At 36.4% G+C, this 21,050-nt stretch overlaps 1 protein-coding gene across 1 annotated transcript; it reads right to left on the reverse strand.

The window, feature by feature from the left end:
* Positions 1-288: 288 nt before the first annotated feature.
* On the reverse strand, positions 289-15,777 carry LOC120084870 (RNase L inhibitor protein-like protein). The gene is made up of 10 exons (XM_090306838.1): positions 15,468-15,777; positions 15,338-15,366; positions 15,170-15,216; positions 14,924-14,991; positions 14,135-14,173; positions 2,594-2,730; positions 2,279-2,369; positions 1,592-1,663; positions 1,104-1,216; positions 289-603 (listed from the first exon to the last, which is right to left on the reverse strand). The coding sequence occupies exons 1-10, from the start codon at positions 15,545-15,547 to the stop codon at positions 476-478; spliced, it is 804 nt and encodes a 267-aa protein (XP_090162964.1). The 5' UTR covers positions 15,548-15,777; the 3' UTR covers positions 289-475.
* Positions 15,778-21,050: the final 5,273 nt, after the last annotated feature.

The following is a 21,050-nucleotide window of genomic DNA, read 5'->3' on the forward strand; positions in this document are numbered from 1 at the left end:
TTTCTAAAAAAAGTTATAAAAACAAAAAATATTTAAAATAAATTTAAATGAGTTAACAAATATTTATAATTTTAAAACAAGTTAACATGTCTATTATTTATATTATATTCACAATAGTGATATTTTACTTATTTTTTTATATTTCACGGATTTGTTTACCATATAATGAAAATTTTGATTCACCCCTCATATCGATATCAAACCATGAAAACATATATCAACATGTCGATGAAAATTTAATACTATGGATACAACTTAACAGCAACCTTCAATTCGTTTTGGAGTGACTTTTTAAAATAATTTGAAATAATTAGAGAGGCGGTTGATTTGAAATAATTTGCTAATTTAGAAATTACAAAACTCCAAACTGACTTAATTCTCTAATAAGTAAAAAAGCAAAGCAAAATTGAAGAATCCTAGACTGTTGGGAAGTGTTTGATCTCTACATTAAACTTTTGCTTCTATAGTATAAATTTTACTCGCTTTCTTCATCACTATCTTGCTGCAAGGTCAAGTGATTTAGATTCTTCTCCAATGGCGGAAGTCCATCCTCCGAATCATCAGAACCCTCATCGTCTTCACTCACAGACGACTTCTCTGCACCTATAAACATGAAAACCGTACAAGTCCTTCAGATAGATTGCTGGAAAACAACTCTAATTCCAATTTCCAAATCAAACGGCCATAGACTCCATTGGTTTAGCCCAAGTTGGTTTGAATATCATAAATGTACAATCCCAAAAACAGTCCATCGGTTTATCTTCGTCAGGTTAGATAACGTCAGTTATTTGGTTTGATTTTGATCAGCTTGATTGTTGACTTTTGTCAGTTTGGGTCATTTTTATACATATGCATGTTGGAAATTTTCTTTAATGTGACCATCACGATGTGATTGGCTCTTAAAAATGATTGAATGTGAATTCGAAGATCTGCATGACCCTAATAACCACTAGATATAAAACTCAAAAGTACTTTTGTTGTTCCTCACTCCTACATTCAACGGTTTTTCCACACACAAACACAAAGTGAGAGACAACTCCATTATCTTCAAATTAAGATGCAAAACAAACAAGAGATCGATGCAATTAATTCAAAAAGATTACCTTCTACATTATGCGGTTCTTTAGGGACTTGTCGTTGTTGTGATAACCAAGCATTCTGGACCGAAATAATATCAGCACTATTCTCACATGCTGAGTATTGTTTTAGAAGTTCTCTGTATGACACAAAAGAGAAATAAGCAAGCATTTACATGGAAAACGCTCAAATAATGGCACCATTTACAAGCCTTGAATTCCATTTTATATTTGATGGTTGAGTGGCTAACTATGTAATTTAGTACCAAATATCACGTGTCATCGGACAAGTCATTTCGAATCTGATAAGTTAGTGCCGGTTTGAAATAACTTTTTAAATGAAATATTTTGAAGTGCAAAAGAAGTGTTTTTTAAGCACTTAATCAGTCCAGACAAGCCTTTACTAATCTCATTTGATGCAAGTAGGTTTCCAATTTTTATGGATGAACCTGTGCATATTATATCGTTTTCTTTTTTCTTTTAGAATTTAAACTCAGTTAAATAATAAAACATACCTATTAACGGAAAGAAAAGCATGGCCCCACTTGAACTTACTAAGCAACAGATCTGCTGTTTCCCCTTCCCCACTGTTAGTTCAGTTGAATAGAGATAGTTACACAAAACAAACAGAATGCTTGCTCAATTACACCAATAAATAATCATATTTCCAGCTATAAAAAGTTTAAACATCCACAAAAGAAGTGATAAGCAGAGTGTTGTTAACATTAACAATCAATTACCACAAATCATATTGTATTGACAGTCTAAGGTTGCTAAAGGAGAACTACTGGAGATCTACAGTTTTGTTAGTCACTCCATTAGCAACAACAATGACTTTTCTTTGTAACCAATTAGAACCAAAGTGACTAATAAAACCATAAAGCAAACTTCTTCATAGTTCTGTATCTGGGAGTGAAGTGACTAATAAAACCATTCTAAGGAAATTTAACAAATTCAAACATTCAAGCAGGGCATGTTGTGTTCTAAATTCTAATGGACGATGTACAACACCTTATACATCTTAGATGATGAGTTGATCTACAATGAGATCTTTCCCCCTAATTATCAGATGTAAGCTGATTACACCAAATTTATGACAGAAGGATAAACAATGACATGAGATTAATAATTGACATAAATCGCAGCCGAATCTAGAAACAAACTGGCACATAAGAGAAGAGATGAGATAGAGATCATGTTACCATATGATTAGAGCGGCAGCCAATGCTTCCACACAAGATAACTCACATGGTCGACCGTAATTTACTGGGTTTGCTGCTACTAGCCAAGGTACTAGAATATTTGCACCAAAAAAATTGCAAAAGATGAAAACCAGAACAAAGAGAAAAAACCATGATAGTCATTACAAAAGCCAACCAAATAGAGTCTAGCCAGGAAAATACCCTTCAATAAATTTAGTAAAATTTCAATTGCAGTTCAGAAAAACATTAAAAATCATATAACAGTAAGGTTAAGAACTACACAAGACTTTCATATTCAAGATGAAAATCTCTTACATAGGCGAGGAGCAGCACAACGCAATTTCACAAATGGAACATCACCCAACCGTGCCCATGAGCAATCCACAACGGCTAATCCTTTTTGTTTAAGAAGACTACGATCTTCTTTGGAGACACAATTCACTCCCACTGGACTGCCAAAATTTCAGATTGATTAGGTTCAAAATAGGAACCAACAAAATGTTTATATGCCTTTGAGTACCAATTTAATCAATACATTCATCTCCTTTCATCAGGCCTCAAAAAAAATTAAGAAAGCATGTTCTTTAAAAGGATAGTTAGCAATATGATAGATTCTATTCCGACCAACCATCGGGAGATGCAAATACAATGGGCACACTAATCAATACGATTGATGAAGTAACAATTAATGCAAAAACAGCCCATTGGAAAGCAATAGTCATGTTTCTAATGCTCCAATCTACTACAATCAGTTATTGACAACCGAGATGTACATACTGGTGTAAATATTTCGAAGTTCACAGCCTTGCCACTGTAGTTACTAGATGAAAATGTTTTTAGTAATCCACCATAGGGTGGCTGGGTGAACCATCCTTTCCTTTTATATATATTTATTCAATCAATCAAATGATATCTTGATTCCCCCTCTAAAAGAATGATAGGTCTTGAGGACACCCCCACCAGCCAGCCTTGAGGCATGTAACTCCTAATTACTAATTCAATAAAGGAATGGTAGGTGAATTGAAAACTTTTCTTTAGAGCACAAAAGATCTCCATGCTATCATGTACCCATTTTTTTCCTTTGCTTTGGGGGTGGGGTGGAGATAGTACATTGGCGACCTGATTTTTTTTTTTTTTTTTTTTTGACTAAAAACAAACGTTAGCAACCTGATTTCCAGCCCGGTTTTTAGTAAATATCAAAATAATACCACATGAACTCGGTGATTCATTTCTGATATCTCCAGCCACCATCTTTGTATATAACAAGAACTTTTAAGGATCATAAATTTCCATCTAGGTATGGTCATCACTAATGCATCATCATCGATACAGGCCTGTTCAAGTGCTTAATTCACTAAAAAATCAATTTATTCCGCACTTAAAAATCATTGTAAACAGGCCGACAATGAACATCGACTCCTAATTGACAATACTCACTACCTTCACACTGATCAAAGAAGCATCCATCTCTATGATAAAAAGCTCCATAAAAATATGACAATCTAAGTACAGGAATGGATGACATCACAATTTCCAGGCAGCCATGTTCCTGTGTAATTTTTTTTTTTTTAATAGAAAACTTTCATCGAGATAAATATGAAAGAATACAAAGGCATACAAAAAATCAAGTCCACCAGAGAGAGAGTGAAATCCCTCTAATGGAAAGGACTTCAACTATACAAAAAAAAATCTATAGAATAGTTACAAAAGGTCTTCGAAAGCCCGAAACATGATATCTAAACAAGGGCCCAGACATCAAAAGAGTCCCTATCTAACCCCCGAAACATCCTGTTATTCCGTTCCCCCCACAAGACTGAAAAACAACACACAACCCGACCATCCATAAAAAGCATTCCTTCTCCGGGAAAGGCAGATTGAAGAGGAATTCCTCGATCATATCACTAGTAACCCTATGAGGAGCATGTGAGAACTAACATCTAGAAGAAATAATCTCACACTACTCGACGAACTCACAATACCAAAGAATATGATCCAAATCTTCCTCTACCTTTTGACAAAGAATATAGCAAAAGGAACGAACAAGGGAGGGCAACCTCCTCGCAAAATGATCCATCAGTTAGCGCGACCTTGTAAAACTTGCTAGGTTTCTTAAGGATCTTAATCCTCCAAAGCCCCCAAAAGACATACTCACTTATGGGAGACAAGTTAAACAAACAACTAAAAAAGATTTGCACGAGAATCCCACCGAAGGATGTGATTTTTGTACAAATGATCCAAATTGGGAAGGAAAAATGAGATTTGCCCTGCTTTCGAAAATGAGATTTTTCGATCCTTTGTTGACGTCAAAACCACATGAAATTACCAAAATGGAACCCTCGCACGCATGTGAAATGGCTAATTCTCACTCTTTGCTCTCTCACTCTTCTCTCACTCTCCGCTGCCTCGCTCCCTTTCTTCTCTCGCGCAGATCGCTCTCCTCTCTCCCTTTTCTCAGGATCGATCTCCTTTCTCACAATCTCACTCACCTCTCTTCTTCCTCACTCTCCGACGTCCGTCTCATTCTACAACATCGCCGGACCTGGGCACGATCTTGCTCGTCGTAGAAGGATCTCGCAGTCTAGAAAAGAAGAAGAATGAAAGAAGAGAATGGATCTGGACACTTGCCAAAGAAGAAGAAAATGCAAAATGAAGATGGAGGAAGAGAGAAAAATAAAATAGGGGTAATTTTGTAAAATTGCTTGAGGATGATGTAAGCAAGAGGTAAAAAATCTTAGGTTATAAAAAAGTAGGGCATTTTTCATTTTGGGCCTCCAAGGTGGGTCGAGCATACCATTTTTGCCCAAAGGATTGGGACTCCAGACCCTTAACTCCCTTCTCCCACACCTAAAAGAGTAGCCTTGAGCAAAGATAAAAGAGAGGCCACATCAATTGCTTCTAGAAATAAAATGACAAACCTTAAAAGCAAAAGAACAGGAGCTCCAAAACCAAACCAAGAAATCATACCCAAGGCGGTTTTAAGGGAAGAAAAATGGTAAAAACGAGGAAATAAAGAGGAAAGGGGTCTATCCCACACCCATTGATCTTCCCATTCCCTTCTCCCACCACACAATCGACCAAGTGAAAAAAAGTAGGAAGCTCTTTAGAAATATCCTTCCACAAATCCCGATAGGTGCCTTAAACCCCTTTCGTTAACCACTCAAAAGGGTAGGACTGACAATGATCCTGTTAGGTATCTACTTCCTACAAGCAATAAAACCCAAAGAGAACAATATATAGCAGAAAAACAGAGGAATATCCCGCTGATATGTACATATATATCATAGGCAAAACAAGAAGATCATAGAGTATCACCAAAAAGGAAACAAGTACTCAAGTATGGAAATAACAAGTACGATATCAATTGAAGGAAAATATAAAGGAACCCAGCACATTCAAGAGAGCTGGAAAATTCTCTCCTCCCAGAAGGACCTTTTGCCTTTACTCAAATTCCCTCCTCCACAAGGCTCACGTCATTTCCTTTTTAAGTAACAACCGTGGTCCCCATTCTAACCTCCTTCGCACCTTCATCCTTGGCCTTTTGCCCATAATCGAGTGGAACAGACCGAAGAATCAGAAGGAACTCCGAGGTTTCCTGGGGCTGATTGGATACTACCGACAATTTGTGAAGAACTATGGCAAAATCACTCAACTAATACACCAGTTATTGCATAAAAATGTGTTCCAATAGAACGAAGAGGCAGAGCAAGCTTTTGAATCATTATAGAAGATAATGACTACTTTACCAGTGTTGGCCTTACCGGATTTCAACAACCATTCATCATTGAGACTAATACGTCCAAACAGAGCTGGGCAGTCTTAACAAAAGAGGACAGACCGATTGCTTATTTCAGTCAAATACTATCAGCTAGAGCCTAAGCTAAATCAGTATCTGAGAGGGAGCTAATGGTGGTGGTCCTAGCCGTGCAAAAATGGAGACATTAACTATTGGGGAGACGCTTCACTGTCATACCAGATCAAAGGCATTGAAATACCTGTTAGAGCAAAGAGAAGTCCAACTGGATTTTTAGCAATGGCTAACCAAGTTAATGGCGGTATGACTTCGAAATCTTTTACCAACTAGGACTGAACAACAAGGCTACAAATGCTCTATCACCGAAGGTGAACCCAGAGGAACCGAGAGCGGAGGAAGTGGTATCTCTAAACATGTTCTCAACACATCATATAATGGAATGGACTTAATCCAGCAAGAGGTGAATGAGGATTGAGACTTGCAACAAATAATTCGAGTGATAAGCCAAGACCCAGATTGTCACCCCAAATATTCAATGAAACAAGGGAAGCTGTTGTATAAAAACAAGTTAATAATTTCTAAGAACTCCTCTTTGATTCCAACCTTATTTCACACGTTCTATGACTCTGTGATGGGATCATTTGGGATATTTGAGAACATACAAGAGAATGACAGGGGAGCTCTTCTCGCAAGAGATGAAGAAGGATTTGCAGGCGTTTGTGGAAAAGTGTGTGATATGTCAGAAGAATAAAATAGAAGCCTTGGCCCCAACAGGCTTACATTAACTTTGGCCTATTCCTGATAGAGTATGGGAAGATATTTCTATGAACTTTATCGAGGGACTTCCCAAGTCAGCAGGGAAGGACGTGATTATGGTGGTGGTAGACCAGTTAAGCAAATATAGTCATTTCATTGCTCTAAAGCACCCGTTTACAACAAAGCAAGTAGCAGCTGAATTCATAAGAGAAGTGATAAAGCATCACGGTTTTCCCAGATCAATCATTTTAGACCGAGATAAATTTTTTGTGAGCTTCTTTAGGAATGAATTATTTGCGATCGAAGGAACCAAACTAAGGAAGAGCACCACATTTCACCCACAAACAAATGGGCAGATGGGGATTGTCAATAATTGTCTGGAAACCTATTTGAGATGTTTTTGCAATGAACAACCTAAGAAGTGGGAGAGCTGGCTGGCATGGGCGGAATTATGGTGTAATACCAATTTTCATATATCGATAAACAATACTCCATTTAGTGTTGTGTTTGGTGACAACCTCCCCTAATTATTGCGTATGGAGATAGAAAGACTCCTCACTGCACGTCGGAGCAACAATTGATTGAAAGATATTTAACATTATTGAAGTTGAAAGAGCGACTGGTGCTAGCCCAAAACCGGATGTGCAAATATGCTAACAGAAAAAGGAGGGAAGTGGAATTTGAAGTAGGCAGTCAGGTGTTCTTGAAAATTAGACCATACCGACAGAAATCCTTGGCAAGGAAAGAGATGTGAGAAGTTGTCTCCAAGATATTTTGGGCCGTACAAAATAGTAGAAAGAATTGGACCGGTAACCTTCGTTTGGCATTACCCTCGACAGCAACCCTACATGATGTTTTTCATGTAACTCAACTTAAGAAGGCTGTAACAACAGACCGCCGATTTAGAAAAGAAAAAAAAAAGCCCCAATGTTGACAAAAAAATTCGAGTGGAATGCGGAGACAGAGCGAGTGATGGGGGTAAGATGGAATGCAGAGGAGAAATGTCAAGAGTGGTTGGTGAAGTGGACTAATCAACTGTAAAGTGACGCGACATGGGAAGCCGTGGAAGTAATGAAGAGCTAATTTCCATACGCTCACCTTGAAGACAAGGTGAATTTTCAAATAGGGGGTTAATATGAGACCCTCAATTATGAAGGTCTATGAGAGGAAGAAGGGTAAAACGGGAAGTGTGGACCCTGAAATGAAGGATGGGACCAGCAAAGAGGGACCACGGGAGAAACAAACCATTAAAGGCGGCTGATGCACGTAGAGGCGTTGTGTACGAAGGGGGGGCCCGGCCAACGAATTAGGTATTTGTAGGGTTTCGGGGAAGAGAGAATGGAGGGATGTTTTTGGAGTGAGACTCTAAGGAGAGACGGCCTCTCGAATTGTCGATTATCCTTTCTTTATGCTTACTGTTTGTGTTAGCTTGCTATCTTGTATTTCTGAGCTAGAGACTCTTGTTTGAACATTATTTTTTTTAAAACGGAAACGAGCCTCTTTATTATAATAAAATAAAAAAGAGACTAATGCTCAAATACTATAGTTGAGGGAACGAGACTCTTGTTTGAACATTATTCTTGGCTATTATCTAATACTATAGTTGAGGGAAAGTCTGAATACCCTAATTATTGGAGTTGGGTGTCTGGTTTTGGAGTGTGTTTGTGTTGTTTCTTGTGTAGGTGAACTGGATTCCTAACAAACAGCTCCCTTGTTAATCGCTTATATGTCCTCAAAAGAACCCGAATGGCCACCCAAAATCGAGTCATGGAATGTATGCAAGAGTGTTGGTATGAGAGATGAGGTACGAGATAACACTAACCTCCCCTTGTATAACAAATTCCCTTGTTGTAGTTGATATTTTGGTTTGCCTTCAAGATCTACTTTTAGCATGGTGATAATTTCCTAAAGTTCTTCATCTTTTTCTACTTCATCACGTACATCCACATCTAATAAAGAGAGGCTAGAAAAGTGTGAACTTCCATAGATGGTGTCAAGGCATCCACTGCTTTATTTTGAAGTCCCAGTTGGTATAAAATTTCAAAATCATACCCTAATAACTTGATGAGCCAACATTGAAACTGAGGTTAGACCTCCCTTTGCTCAATCAAAATCTTCAAAGTTTTCTTACCCAAAATCACCTTGAATTTGTTTCCCAAAAGGTAATGGTGCCACTTCTGAACAGCAACAACTACGACCATTAACTCTCATTCGTATATCGATTTCGATGTGCTCGGCTCGAAAGAGTTTGACTAAAATTCGCAATGGGTCTGGAGTTTTCAACACCGCACCCAGACCGAACCCCGAGGTGTCTGTTTCTATTACAAAGGGTAGAGAGAAATCTGGTAAAGCTAAAATAGGGACCAATATCACTGCTTCTTTTAAAGCATCAAATGCCACTAAGGCTTCCTCGCTCCATTCAAAAGCATTTTTATGAAGAAGTTTAGTTAAAGGAGCTGTAATATTTCCAAAGCCTTCAACAAACCTTCTATAGTATCCGGTTAAACCTAGAAATCCCCCCAGTTCTAAGACATTCCTCGATTAGGGCCATGTACTCATCACTCAAATCTGAACCTTCGAAGGAATGGACAGAATATTTGATTCATGAGAGATTGGAAAGTCGTCGATACGTTGGTCAACCCAAACACAACCAAAAACTTGAAATATCCCTCATGAGTTCTGAAGGTTGTTTTGCTAATGTCTTCTTTGTTCATTCTGATTTGATGGTATCCCAACCGTAAATCTAACTTAGAATTAATAGCTGAATTATGAAATTCATCCAGCAGCTCTTCTATTACGGGAATGGGGAATTTATCAGCTATTGTTACCTAATTTAGCTTCCTATAATCCACACAGAACCGCGATCCCCCATCTTTCTTTTTTACCAATAGAACCGGACTCGAGTATGGGTTGCAGCTTGGTCTGATTATCTCTGCTTGAAGCATTTCATCCACTAACTTTTCGATTTCCTCTTTCTGAATATGCCTATATTTTATATGGTTGAACATTGACCAGCAACTGGCCTTCTTTTAATACAATCTGGTGATTAATCGCTTTGTTTGGTGGCAATTCAGTAGGTAATTTAAAAACATCTTTGTTCTCCTCTAATAAAGTTTGAATCGTGACTGGGAGTGCGACCTCCTCTGTTAATTCTGCCTTATCATTGTTTTAAAATGCCCGAGGCACACTAAGGCACAATGGCCCTCTGGAGCCTAGGCGCAAGGCGCACAAAAAGGCGCGGGTTTTTTTTCGTGAGGCGCACTATATATAAAAAAATAAATATATATATATATATATATATATATATATATATATATACACTATATACATGTTTATTTACAAAACCAAAACATAGATGGATAGAAATGTGACTTAAAGAAGAATATACAAAAAAATAAAATAAAAGATGGATAAGATTTAAATATTAGTCATTGTCATTCAAAAAAAAAAAATAAAGGATCAAGGAAGAAGAAGAAGATTTTGTGAAGAAAGAAGAAGAATAGAAAGGGGAAGAAGAAGAAAAGACTTACTGACTTCTTGGAGATGGAACTGTGAAGAAGAAGCAACAAGGCTGCCGTCCAATAAGATCTGTTTTGTTGACATGTAGTTGTCGTTCGTACATATCATTATGATGCCAAATTAGGTTTAAAAAATTATAAATATATATATGTTATATTAAAACGCAATCTTATTTTAAAATTATATATATATATATATAGAGAGAGAGAGAGAGATTATATATTAAAACGCAATCTTATTTGCGTTTAACTAAATGAGTATTTAATATGTATTTATTAAAAAAAAAAATTGATAGGCACGCCTTCCATCGTGTAGCTTGCGCGTTTCCCAGGCGAGGCGCCACTATTGCACCTTGCGCCTAGGCACGCGCCTTTCAAAACTAAGCCTTATCATGCCCACTTTCACCCTTTGCCATTCCTATATGCTGAAATTCTATAAAAAAATTCATGATCCTCTTCTTCCCACATTTTACTAATCGCCTTCAGAGATACTTCGGATTTCATTAATGTTGGATCACCCCTCAGAGTCACCTGTTTATCTCCCACCGCAAAAGACATCTTCAAGGATGGCCAATGAACTCCCATGAAAACCGTTGTGAACAACCACTGCATCCCTAGGATCAAGTCCATTCGACCCAAATCGATGGCAAGGAAATCGGCTTTGACCACTAAATCTGGTAGCTCTACTAACACTACTTTGCACACTCCTTTTCCTCTAACTTCCGTACTATTACCCACGACTACAACAAAACAAGAGGTTCCAACGATCGACAATTGTAATTCCTTGACAATTTTCTAATGTATAAAATTGTGAGTTGCTCCTCAGTCGATCAACACAACCACTTCTCTGCCTTTAACACTCCCTTTCAGCTTCATCAAGCCCCTGTTCGAGAAACCCAAAATCGATCTCAAAGACACCTCCACCTTCTCATCAATTTCAAACATATTCACCTCTGGTTTCTCCTCCTCCTCTTATCCGACTTCTCATCGTAATTCGCGATGAACAACATCAATTCCCTTTCCTCCCAAATCTTGCATCGGTGTCCATGGGAGTATGTCATTGCAACAGAAACATAGACCCTTGTTCGACCAGTCACGATACTCATTATCCGAAAATTGCTTCACCACCACCCAGTGTTTTGAAATGCATGGCCGAGTGTGCGCCTAGGCGCAAGGCGCAATGGTGGCACCTCGCCTGGGAAAGGCGAGGTGCACGACGGAAGGCACGCGCCTTCCGACACCTTCCACAAAGCGCTAAGGCACACCTATCAATTTTTTTTAATAAATACATATTAAATACTCATTTAGTTAAACGCAAATAAGATTGCGTTTGAATATATATATATATAATTTTTTAAACCTAATTTGGCATCATAATGATATGTACGAACGACAACTACATGTCAACAAAACAAATCTTATTGTACGGCAGCCTTGTTGCTTCTTCTTCACGGTTCCATCTCCAAGAAGTCAATAAGTCTTTTCTTCTTCTTCTTCCCCTTTCTCTTCTTCTTTCTTCACAAAATCTTCTTTCTTCCTTGATTCTTTATTTTTTTTAATGACAATGACTAATATTTAAATCTTATCAATCTTTTTTTTTTTTTTTGTTATATTCTTCTTTAAGTCACATTTCTATCCATCTATGTTTTGGTTGTGTAAATAAACATGTATATAGTATATCTATATTTTTTTATATATAGTGCGCCTCACGGAAAAAAAGTCCGCGCCTTTTTGTGCGTCTTGCGCCTAGGCTCCAGAGGGCCATTGCACTTTAGTGTGCCTTGAGAATTTTAAAACACTGCCGCCGGCTCCTCATGAAATTCCCCTTTGTTGGAATCATGACTTGCCTCATCGCCCCAACTCGCTTCCTTTAGGGTTTATTTTCGGCATATTTATGTTATTAATTTTATTCCCTTCGTGGGCCTCCCCTTTACTCGGCCCACTAATGCCCAGATCACCCAAAGCCAACTTCAAGGCCAAATTTCTACACTTACCAGTTGGGCTTCTTTCATACATTCTTCCAAGCCCACTGGATGCCTGCCTTCGCTTGAATCCACGGCTCCAACCCGTTCAGGAACGCATCCTTGAGTACTCTTTTCGCCACATATGGGAGAGGTGCCGAATAGGTCACAAATTTCTTCACATAATCAGTATATGATCCATCTTGCTTAATACGCAGCAAACGTGCCCTGAGGCTTTCCTCCATTGTCGGACGAAAATGCTCAAACATTTTGCTCTTCAATTCTTCCCAAGAGTTAATTGCCCATTTGTTGTGACTCCATCGGAACCAATCAACTTATCAGGAGCGAAACTTACCACGGCAACCTTCACTTTCTCGACATCAACCAGTTCGTGGATCTCGAGGAAATGTTCCACTTGGTGAACCCACGATTCCGGGTTTTCTCCAAGAAAAATCAACATCTCCAATTTCTTGTACTTGCTTTTATCCAATCCACCATTCCCCTGAATTTGCGCGGAATTGACTTCATCTACCTTTCCAATTTGAGTCGAGACCCTTCAGAATTTCCCGATTCGTCGTTCCTTCATGCCGAGTTGTTATGAGAACCTCTTCTGTCAATTTCTCGATATTTCTACAAAGGTTCACAATCAACTCTTTCATTTCCGAAATTTCCTTTTTCATTGGCTTCCATTCTCTCCTCCATTTGCTTCCATTCTCTCCTCCATTTGCTTCTTTGCCATTTTCCTTGTTCCCCCAGGTTTCAGAGTTCTTATACCAATTTGTTAGGTATCTACTTCTTGCAAGCAGTAAAACCAACAAGAACAATATATAGCAGAAAAACAGAGGAACATCCCGCTGTTATGTATATTGATATCACAAGCAAAACAAGAAGATCATAGAGTGTCACCAAAAAGAAATCAAGTACTCAAATATGGAAATAACAAGTACGATATCAATTAAAGGAAAATATAAAGGAACCCAGCACATTTGAGAGAGCTGGAAAATTCTCTCCTCCTAAAAGGACCTTCTGCCTCTACTCAAATTCCCCCCTCCCGACGTATCACGTCATTTCCTTTTTAAGTAACAACCGTTGTCCCCACTCTAACCTCCTTCATGTACCTCCATCCTTGGTCTTTTGCCCATTTCCTTTTCTACCCCTTCTCTTATAGGTGTGAATAATCGAAGGCCTTACAAATCCTAAGCTAGAGGGAATTGGACGCAAGGTGGAACCGCCACAACCATTTGACTAACAAAGCTATGTTACAAAGCGTTAAATTTCCAATGTCTAGCCCCCCAGCTCAATTGACCTCTCAACGATTTCCCACCTAAAAAGATGTGATCCCTTACCTTTTCCTCCCTCCTCCCCTTCCAAAGAAAATTGTCTTTCTTGAGTAGTTGGATAAAAAGGAAAGCAATTGCATGCACCATCCATATTCAGCAAAAAAAAAAAAAAAAAAAAAAAAAAAAATTGTAATACCCAGTCAAATTAAAAAAAAAAACCTCTCAACTCCTTCATACTATTTGAAACCAGTCATTAATCCATCGCAACAATTTGAGGAATGGCAGCAACCCCCTTGGTAGACACAAATGGATTCTTACTCATAGAAGTAGTCCATCCCAAGAACCATTGAAAACAAACAGATTTATTGAAATTAGCAAAAATTGTCAAAGATGATTCCAGGACACCCAACAATATAGAGTAGTACCTCCATTAAGAAAGCAAACAAATTCTAATTTCCTCGACAATCTGGAAAGCAATTTATGTAAACCTAAACTACAGATGTGATGACACAACTTGCTTGTTATCGTGTCACCATACCCTAATGTTTAGTTACAACTAGCACACTAGGAAACATAATTGTTCACATTACCTTAAGACAATGCCTCCAAACCCACTGTTAACACGCAAATCCTGCATGAACTCAACAGAAGTTAGATTTATATAGAGAGAGAAAGAAATCCATTGACTGTATTTCCTACAGAATGCCTTCTAACTAAAACCTTAACAAGCATGAATCAGATTATTCATAAAAAATTTAAGCCATCCAACCCCATTTGATGAAGCAACTTAAAAATAATTAAAGAAAACTGCTCCTTAGTTTTTACTATATCTATTTGGCCCCTGTTTTGCAACTTCTATGATTTAAACCTGATTTGTTGGTCTACAATCGTAAACCATGAATGTTGAGAGTTTCAAGGATTTTGTCTTCTAAATTGTACTTTTATGAAGCATTGTACGACCAAACTAAGAAATTAGGACTACACATTCAGAAAGTTCCTCATTTTGGATATTCTCCACTTACGAAACAAAACCATCTAACATTAGATTTTCTCCAGCATGTAAACACAATATAACCTATTTTTCAATAGACTTGCATTCCTGTTTCCTAAGCATCATATTCATATCGATACTGATCATCACATGCAAACGCATCTTCAGAATTCCCAGCAAGATCGCAGAGAACTAAGCCAATACATCCAACAAGACATTTTGTATAATCACTAACGAAGTGGAGAGGGGATAAAAACATACAAACTAACTAATCCTGTGGTAGGACTAAAATGGCTTAGTGATATGCCTACATGAACCAATCAATGCACAAATAAGCAATGTAGTTAAACATGTGAAAAGCAAAAGAAAAGGAGAGAATTAGGTACGTTCTTTTAACAAGCCAAATCGTGCAAGCTTGCGACCTGTACACCTTTTTGCATCACACTGCCCAAAATCCTGAATCAAGAACAAAACACCATCAATTTCAGGTTACATACAGCTTCTTAAGCTCAAGTTTTCATTCCCATTTGTAACAACAGCAGGACGTTGCAATTTTAAGAATTGCATAATTCAGAATTCAGCAACATAAATGTTAAAAAAAAATAAAAAATAAAAAAAAAGGTTGATCACACACCCACATGGCAAGCTGAATTTTTGGACTCGTTGGCTCCTCATCATTAGCTGCAACAGAAAGGAATTCATCAAGCACCTAAATCCATAGCCCCTCCACCATAAAAGGGCTTCTTTTAACACAACTAAATCACAAATACAGAAGCAAACTTCAGTGAGACAAAGTAGGCACCTGGGTCGATTGGCAAACACTCATCCTCTCTGAAAAAAAAACAAAAAAGAAAAGAAAAGAAAAAGAAAGCATATGAGCAATAAAAAGAAAAGAGGAATTAGGGGAAAAGGGTAAGTGTACATGTAATTACCCAATAAATTTATGGCCTCGAGTAGATTGTCCGCGACGGGGATGGTGATTTTTGAAGCGCCTAGGCTTGTTATGGCTCATTCTGAACCAGTTTAGTGAAGCGGGATTCGGTGTCCTGAGTTCTTTGCGACTCAAGTCAGCTACGCTATCACGCTGCCTCGATATCTTTTTTCTCTTTTCCTTTCCTTTTTGAGAAGGGCTTCTATGGTTTAGCAACACCGTCTCTAGGTGCGGGGGAACTAGTACACAACAGCGAAGAAGGATTGGCCACGGACGGAAGCGTTTTCCAATACGATCATACGACGACGGTTTTGTTCGACAAATTAATTTCTGTTTTGATTATAAATTTCTTTTTTGAGTAATTGACCTTTTTTTACCCCACCAATTTTATTTCTGGAAAATTGAACACTTTTTACAATAGTTATTTTTTTTCTTTTTGACCGAGATGTAGGGGTGGAAACGGTTCGGTTCGGTTCGGTTTGGTGGTCAAACCGAATCGAATCGATTTATTGGTTCAAATCGAACCGAATCGAACCGCATATATGCGATTCGGTTCGGGTTCAAAACTGAGCATTTTTAAAAAATCCATGTTATATTCTTTTTTTAATTAAAAGCGATTCGGTTCGGTTTTAAATTCGGTTTTGTTCTTTAAATTAAAAGCGGTTCGGTTTTAAATTCGGTTTTATTCTTTATATATATATATGTATATATATTAGTTTAAAACAGTTCGGTTCAGTTTCAAATTCAGTTTTCGAAAGTGAAACCAAATCGAACCGAATTTTTGAGTTTTCGGTTCGATTTTTAGAAACGGCTCGGTTTTTGCGATTTGAATGGTCACCCCTACCAAGATGAAAGTGAGATAAGCAAAGAAAACTTAGGTCTGTTTGGGAGCCCAATAACCCGTGTGGGGAGATAATATAGTTCTTATATCACTATTTGGCTCACTGATATACTATCCCTTTTCACATCTTTCACAGTAACCCTCATTTCTCCACCCCACTTTCAATTGTCACTCTCTCCTCCCTTCATATGGTCTACTTACGTTTTTATTTCTTTATTCTTTTCTTGAATTTATTTCATTATACTTTGGATGTAATTTTTTTCACTATATCAATTTTATTTAGGAACCATGGTATTTCAATCTAGTTCCATGCACCCATTTTTTACCTTCAATTTATATACATCGTTTTTTCCTCCAGTATCATGTGATAGGGTATATTAATAATTTATTATCTATAAATTACGTCATTTAAGTTTTCATTTTTATTTGCTTAGTATATCAATTATTTATCTATATAATATCTATTAAAAAAATCACAATATTTCGAATTAAATCTTTGTACACAATGTCTCAAAAATAAAAATTAAAAAAAATATATCTTCATATACAACATTAATATTCAAAATCTACCATTCAAAAGCTAATTATAAAACCTCAATAGAAAACTCATCCGTGAATATATATGAGAAAAGTCTCAACAAAATCCCTAAAATCAAACATAAGCAAAACCTTTTTTTAAATGTCTTACTAAAATATTTAACTAACCATTCATAATCATTTAGTATTAAAAAGTGGAAAAATGTTTTACAAAAAAAAGTTGGCATGCCCATCCCTGGCTTATAATTAAATTTTGTATTTTTAAAGGTTGGTATTTCATTGACTATTTACGACTATTCTTAAATTTTGACTGAGTTTTTTTTAAACAACAATAATAAAGAATTATTTAAAAGACAAAAATTGAATACAAAAACTGAATTGATACAATAATTGAATTATAAGATTTAAAAAAAAAAATAGTGTTCTTACAGACAAATTATTTTAGAGTACAAAAAACTGAACTAGGTATCACTGATATATGAATTCTGCACACCTAAACACAGACATATGAACTCGACAAAACAACTTTACACCCCAAACACAGACATCAAAACTCCCTAAACATCAGAACTCCCCAACTTCAGACATCTTATATCATCTCAATGCCTCAAACAGACTCGTGATATGGTTAATTACTTTTCTACCATTCTCATCTTATTAAATTCAAACAATCTCTTATCTATTATCAATGGTTCTCGAACCTCGAGCTTAATAGTATAAACACTATGTAGTTGAGTTAGCCTCATTTTCAAATTTTGGATTTTCAATTTTTCATAATTCATGTCATATTTTTTATATTCAATTCAAAACTATTTTTAAAATTAGGTATTCACTATTCAAAAGCAAAATACTAAAAAGTTAAAATTTTAAATTTATATAGTAATTTTAATCTAAATTCTAAATCTTATATTATAAGAAGATTTTCCCTTTTGGTTATATATGAAAGGAAAAAAAAAAAAAGAAAGATTGTTTTAAAGATCTTGAAAGTAGTTTATTTATCTTCTAAAAAATGTTTTTAATTATATTTTGAATGTTGAATTTTGGATGCCTTTCTTTTAGGGTTCTATAATTGTTCTTGCAAAAAAAAAAAAGAAAAAAAGAAAAAAAAAAAGGTTAAAAAATCAACTTTTTTCATTGAAACTCGACTGGTTTCATAGGTTAACAACGGCGCCAACACCAGGGCACATAGAGACTACCAGGTGGGCTATCTCCAGGTTAACCGTTATGTTTTTAGCCCGGTAGCCCGACCGAGTATTCAACCAGACCTACTTTCTTTAATTATTTTTTGTAATTCTTGAGTTTTACATCCATTATAATACTATTTTTTCAATAAATTGGATTTGTTTTGAAAGTTTTTAAATGAAAATTTTAAAAAAAAATCTCATAAACTAAAAAAAAAGGGAAAAAATGGTTGCATTGATAGATTTGACTTCTCAAATCAAGCAAATGAATTAATTATCTTCCACATTTTTAGTCTTAAAAAAACTTTCCTATACGAAGCTAGCTGTAATTTATTTTTTTAAAAAAAAAAAAACTTCATAAAATTGAAAAAGAAAAAATGGTTGATCGATATATTTGACTCCTCAAATCAATCAAATTAGTTAATTTTAAAATGTTTATCATTTAAGTTTCAAACAAAAATTAGGGAAAAGAACAATACAAAAAAATGCTAATTCCTTTCAAATTCTAATGCTTCCCCTACAAATTATGAATTCTTCCTCGGTTGGTTATGGGACCGGGGCAAAAGCCAGTAGCTAATGCTTGGTTCTTCTCTCCCACTACCCTACTACCCCATAACATCGGCCACCCTCCCTTTCCCCGCTCAAAGTCATGCCCAATTGGGTATGAGATCAAAGCAAAAACAAGTGGCTAACGTCCCGACATCGTGTCACCCCCTACCCAACAACCCACCCCTGAGCCACCCTCTCCTTCATAGCTCACAACCCCATCCAGCTGGGTACGAGACCGGATCACTACTCAACCATGGTCTTAACCAAGGAAAAAAAACAAAATCGGTCCAAGGTAAAGATACCCACTCTTATCCTATCTGTTGATCACTACTTGACCAGGTTCTTGATTGGGGCAAAAAAGTAGAATTCAACTTCCCCGACCCAAGCTAAAGATACCCACCCAGTTTTTCATCTCTTCCTGATGTGCCCTGGTCCCTTGAGAAGCATACTCGATCGGGCTTCATCATTTCATAATATAAAACCCACAAAATTTAAACTACAAAAATCTTATTTTATATATGAAGATTTACAATATGCTCTAAAATCATTTTATCATTTTCACAAAAAATACATAATAAATCCCAAATCAATTTAATAACTCACATCCCCTAACTCACAAAAGATTCGACTTTTTGAAATCAAACAACCTCATGCAACATCGAAACTCAATATTTATCGATAAAGATATATACAAAACAATATATATATATATATATATATATATATCTACTTACCCCTGCTTCGGGGAATGAGTGAATTCCATCTTGTGTAGCTGAGTTCCCAACTCCTCAATCAGACAAATCCCTAAAATGGTAGACTTTTGAATCGGCGATCTAGCCACTCTCACCCATACAAAGCAAAGGATCACCTCATAGGTAGGAGTTTACAACTCACTCAAGATTAAGGTCATGTTACCTATAGTCATCCTAGTGAAATGAAAGTCTCTATTATGAACGGTGTTAGATAATGAGACTAAACATTTCGTGGTTCGGTCTTATACAAACTCCTTTGTATGAATATTCCCGCTCGCATGTCTAATACATGAATGATCAGGATCAAATCATTTATAGTACTTTACAACATTTGTAACATCTACAAAGCGAGTCATACTCGTAGTTTCACCAGGATAAGATATCCAGTCTTATCCATATACTAGAGACCATTTAGGTTATCACTTAAATATGATCTACCTGTATGTCTCCACATACATGTTTAAGTTGCAACGATAACCTTGGATGTTAGTTTATTGATTTGTGATTAATGCAACTAAAATATCACATATTTTATAGACAAAGTGAATAAAATATCAAATATTATTAATCACATACAAGTTTGTTTATACAAGGTTTACAAACTATAGGACCCTACGAGATTTAGGGCATCAACCCCAACAATCACATGTTATATCATATACAACATATAACATATAGTTTAATATTGTATCATATACAATATATAACCTATAGTTTCTTTTCTCTCACTAATGGCATTTAATATAATTCACATTTACATTAAATTTTAACTATATAAATCTAATTCATATAGTTAACATTTGAATCATATTCAAACATTTAATTCCTCTCACAAATACTTTATTTTATAATATATCAAATACATTATAGTAATTATATCATATATAATTAAATAAACTTAATTATATCACATATAATTAATTTCCTCAATTAATTTGAACCATTCAAATTAATCCAAAACTTGATCCTCATTAAAACTCTGTTGAGTTACTGAAGGGACCTCATGGACCTGTAGCTTGAAGCTCCAATGGTTTGTGAATAATTAATTAAATTCTTTAATTAAATTATTCACCATCAATTAACTGTCGGGCACTCCACTAAAGACCAACAACTGCACTCTTCGCACTACAGATATATTTATGTATCAATTGTATATAATCAATCAATAGTACGATGACCCTCCACAATTGCTCGTGAGTACAGTTTGGCCAAAATTACCATTTCCCCCTGTAGTTACATCTAACTCTTAAGTACCACTGATCCCTCTAATGAACAATAGATCATAGTCCAACTATGACTAAACCACTCTCGGGCTAGGAGAGGGTGTGGCGCCACATTGTTCAAGCTCGAAATCAACCCTTAAGGGAGCAATTTATCTACTTACCCCGACCTCGGGGAAGGAGTGAATTCCTTCTTGTGTAGTTATGTTCCCAACTCTCCAATCAGACGAATCCCTAAAATGGTAAGTTTATCGAGTCGGCGATCTGGCCACTCTCACCCATACAAATCAAAGGATCGCTCAGGCAGGAGTTCACATCTCACTCAGAATTCAAGTCATGTTACCTATAGTCATCCTAGTGAAATGTAAGTCTCGATTATGAACGGTGTTATATAATAAGACTAAACATTTCGTGGTCCGGTCTTATACAAACCCCTTTGTATAGAATATTCCCCCTCACATGTCTACACATGAATGATCAGGACCAGATCATTTGTAGCACTTT

Source organism: Benincasa hispida, chromosome 1 (assembly GCF_027475165.1).
Source record: "Benincasa hispida cultivar pf3 chromosome 1, pf3_genome.v1.1, whole genome shotgun sequence".
In the NCBI taxonomy this organism is placed as follows: Eukaryota; Viridiplantae; Streptophyta; class Magnoliopsida; order Cucurbitales; family Cucurbitaceae; genus Benincasa; species Benincasa hispida.

Excerpts from the sequence above, each read along its gene's own strand:
- LOC120084870 (XM_090306838.1), bottom strand. The coding sequence starts at position 15,547 with ATGAGCCATAACAAGCCTAGGCGCTTCAAAAATCACCATCCCCGTCGC. Across the intron at positions 2,731-14,134 it reads TTTGGAGGCATTGTCTTAAG|TCCAGTGGGAGTGAATTGTG; the intron begins GTAATGTGAACA and ends AAATTTTGGCAG. Across the intron at positions 1,217-1,591 it reads GCTTTTCTTTCCGTTAATAG|AGAACTTCTAAAACAATACT; the intron begins GTATGTTTTATT and ends TGTGTCATACAG.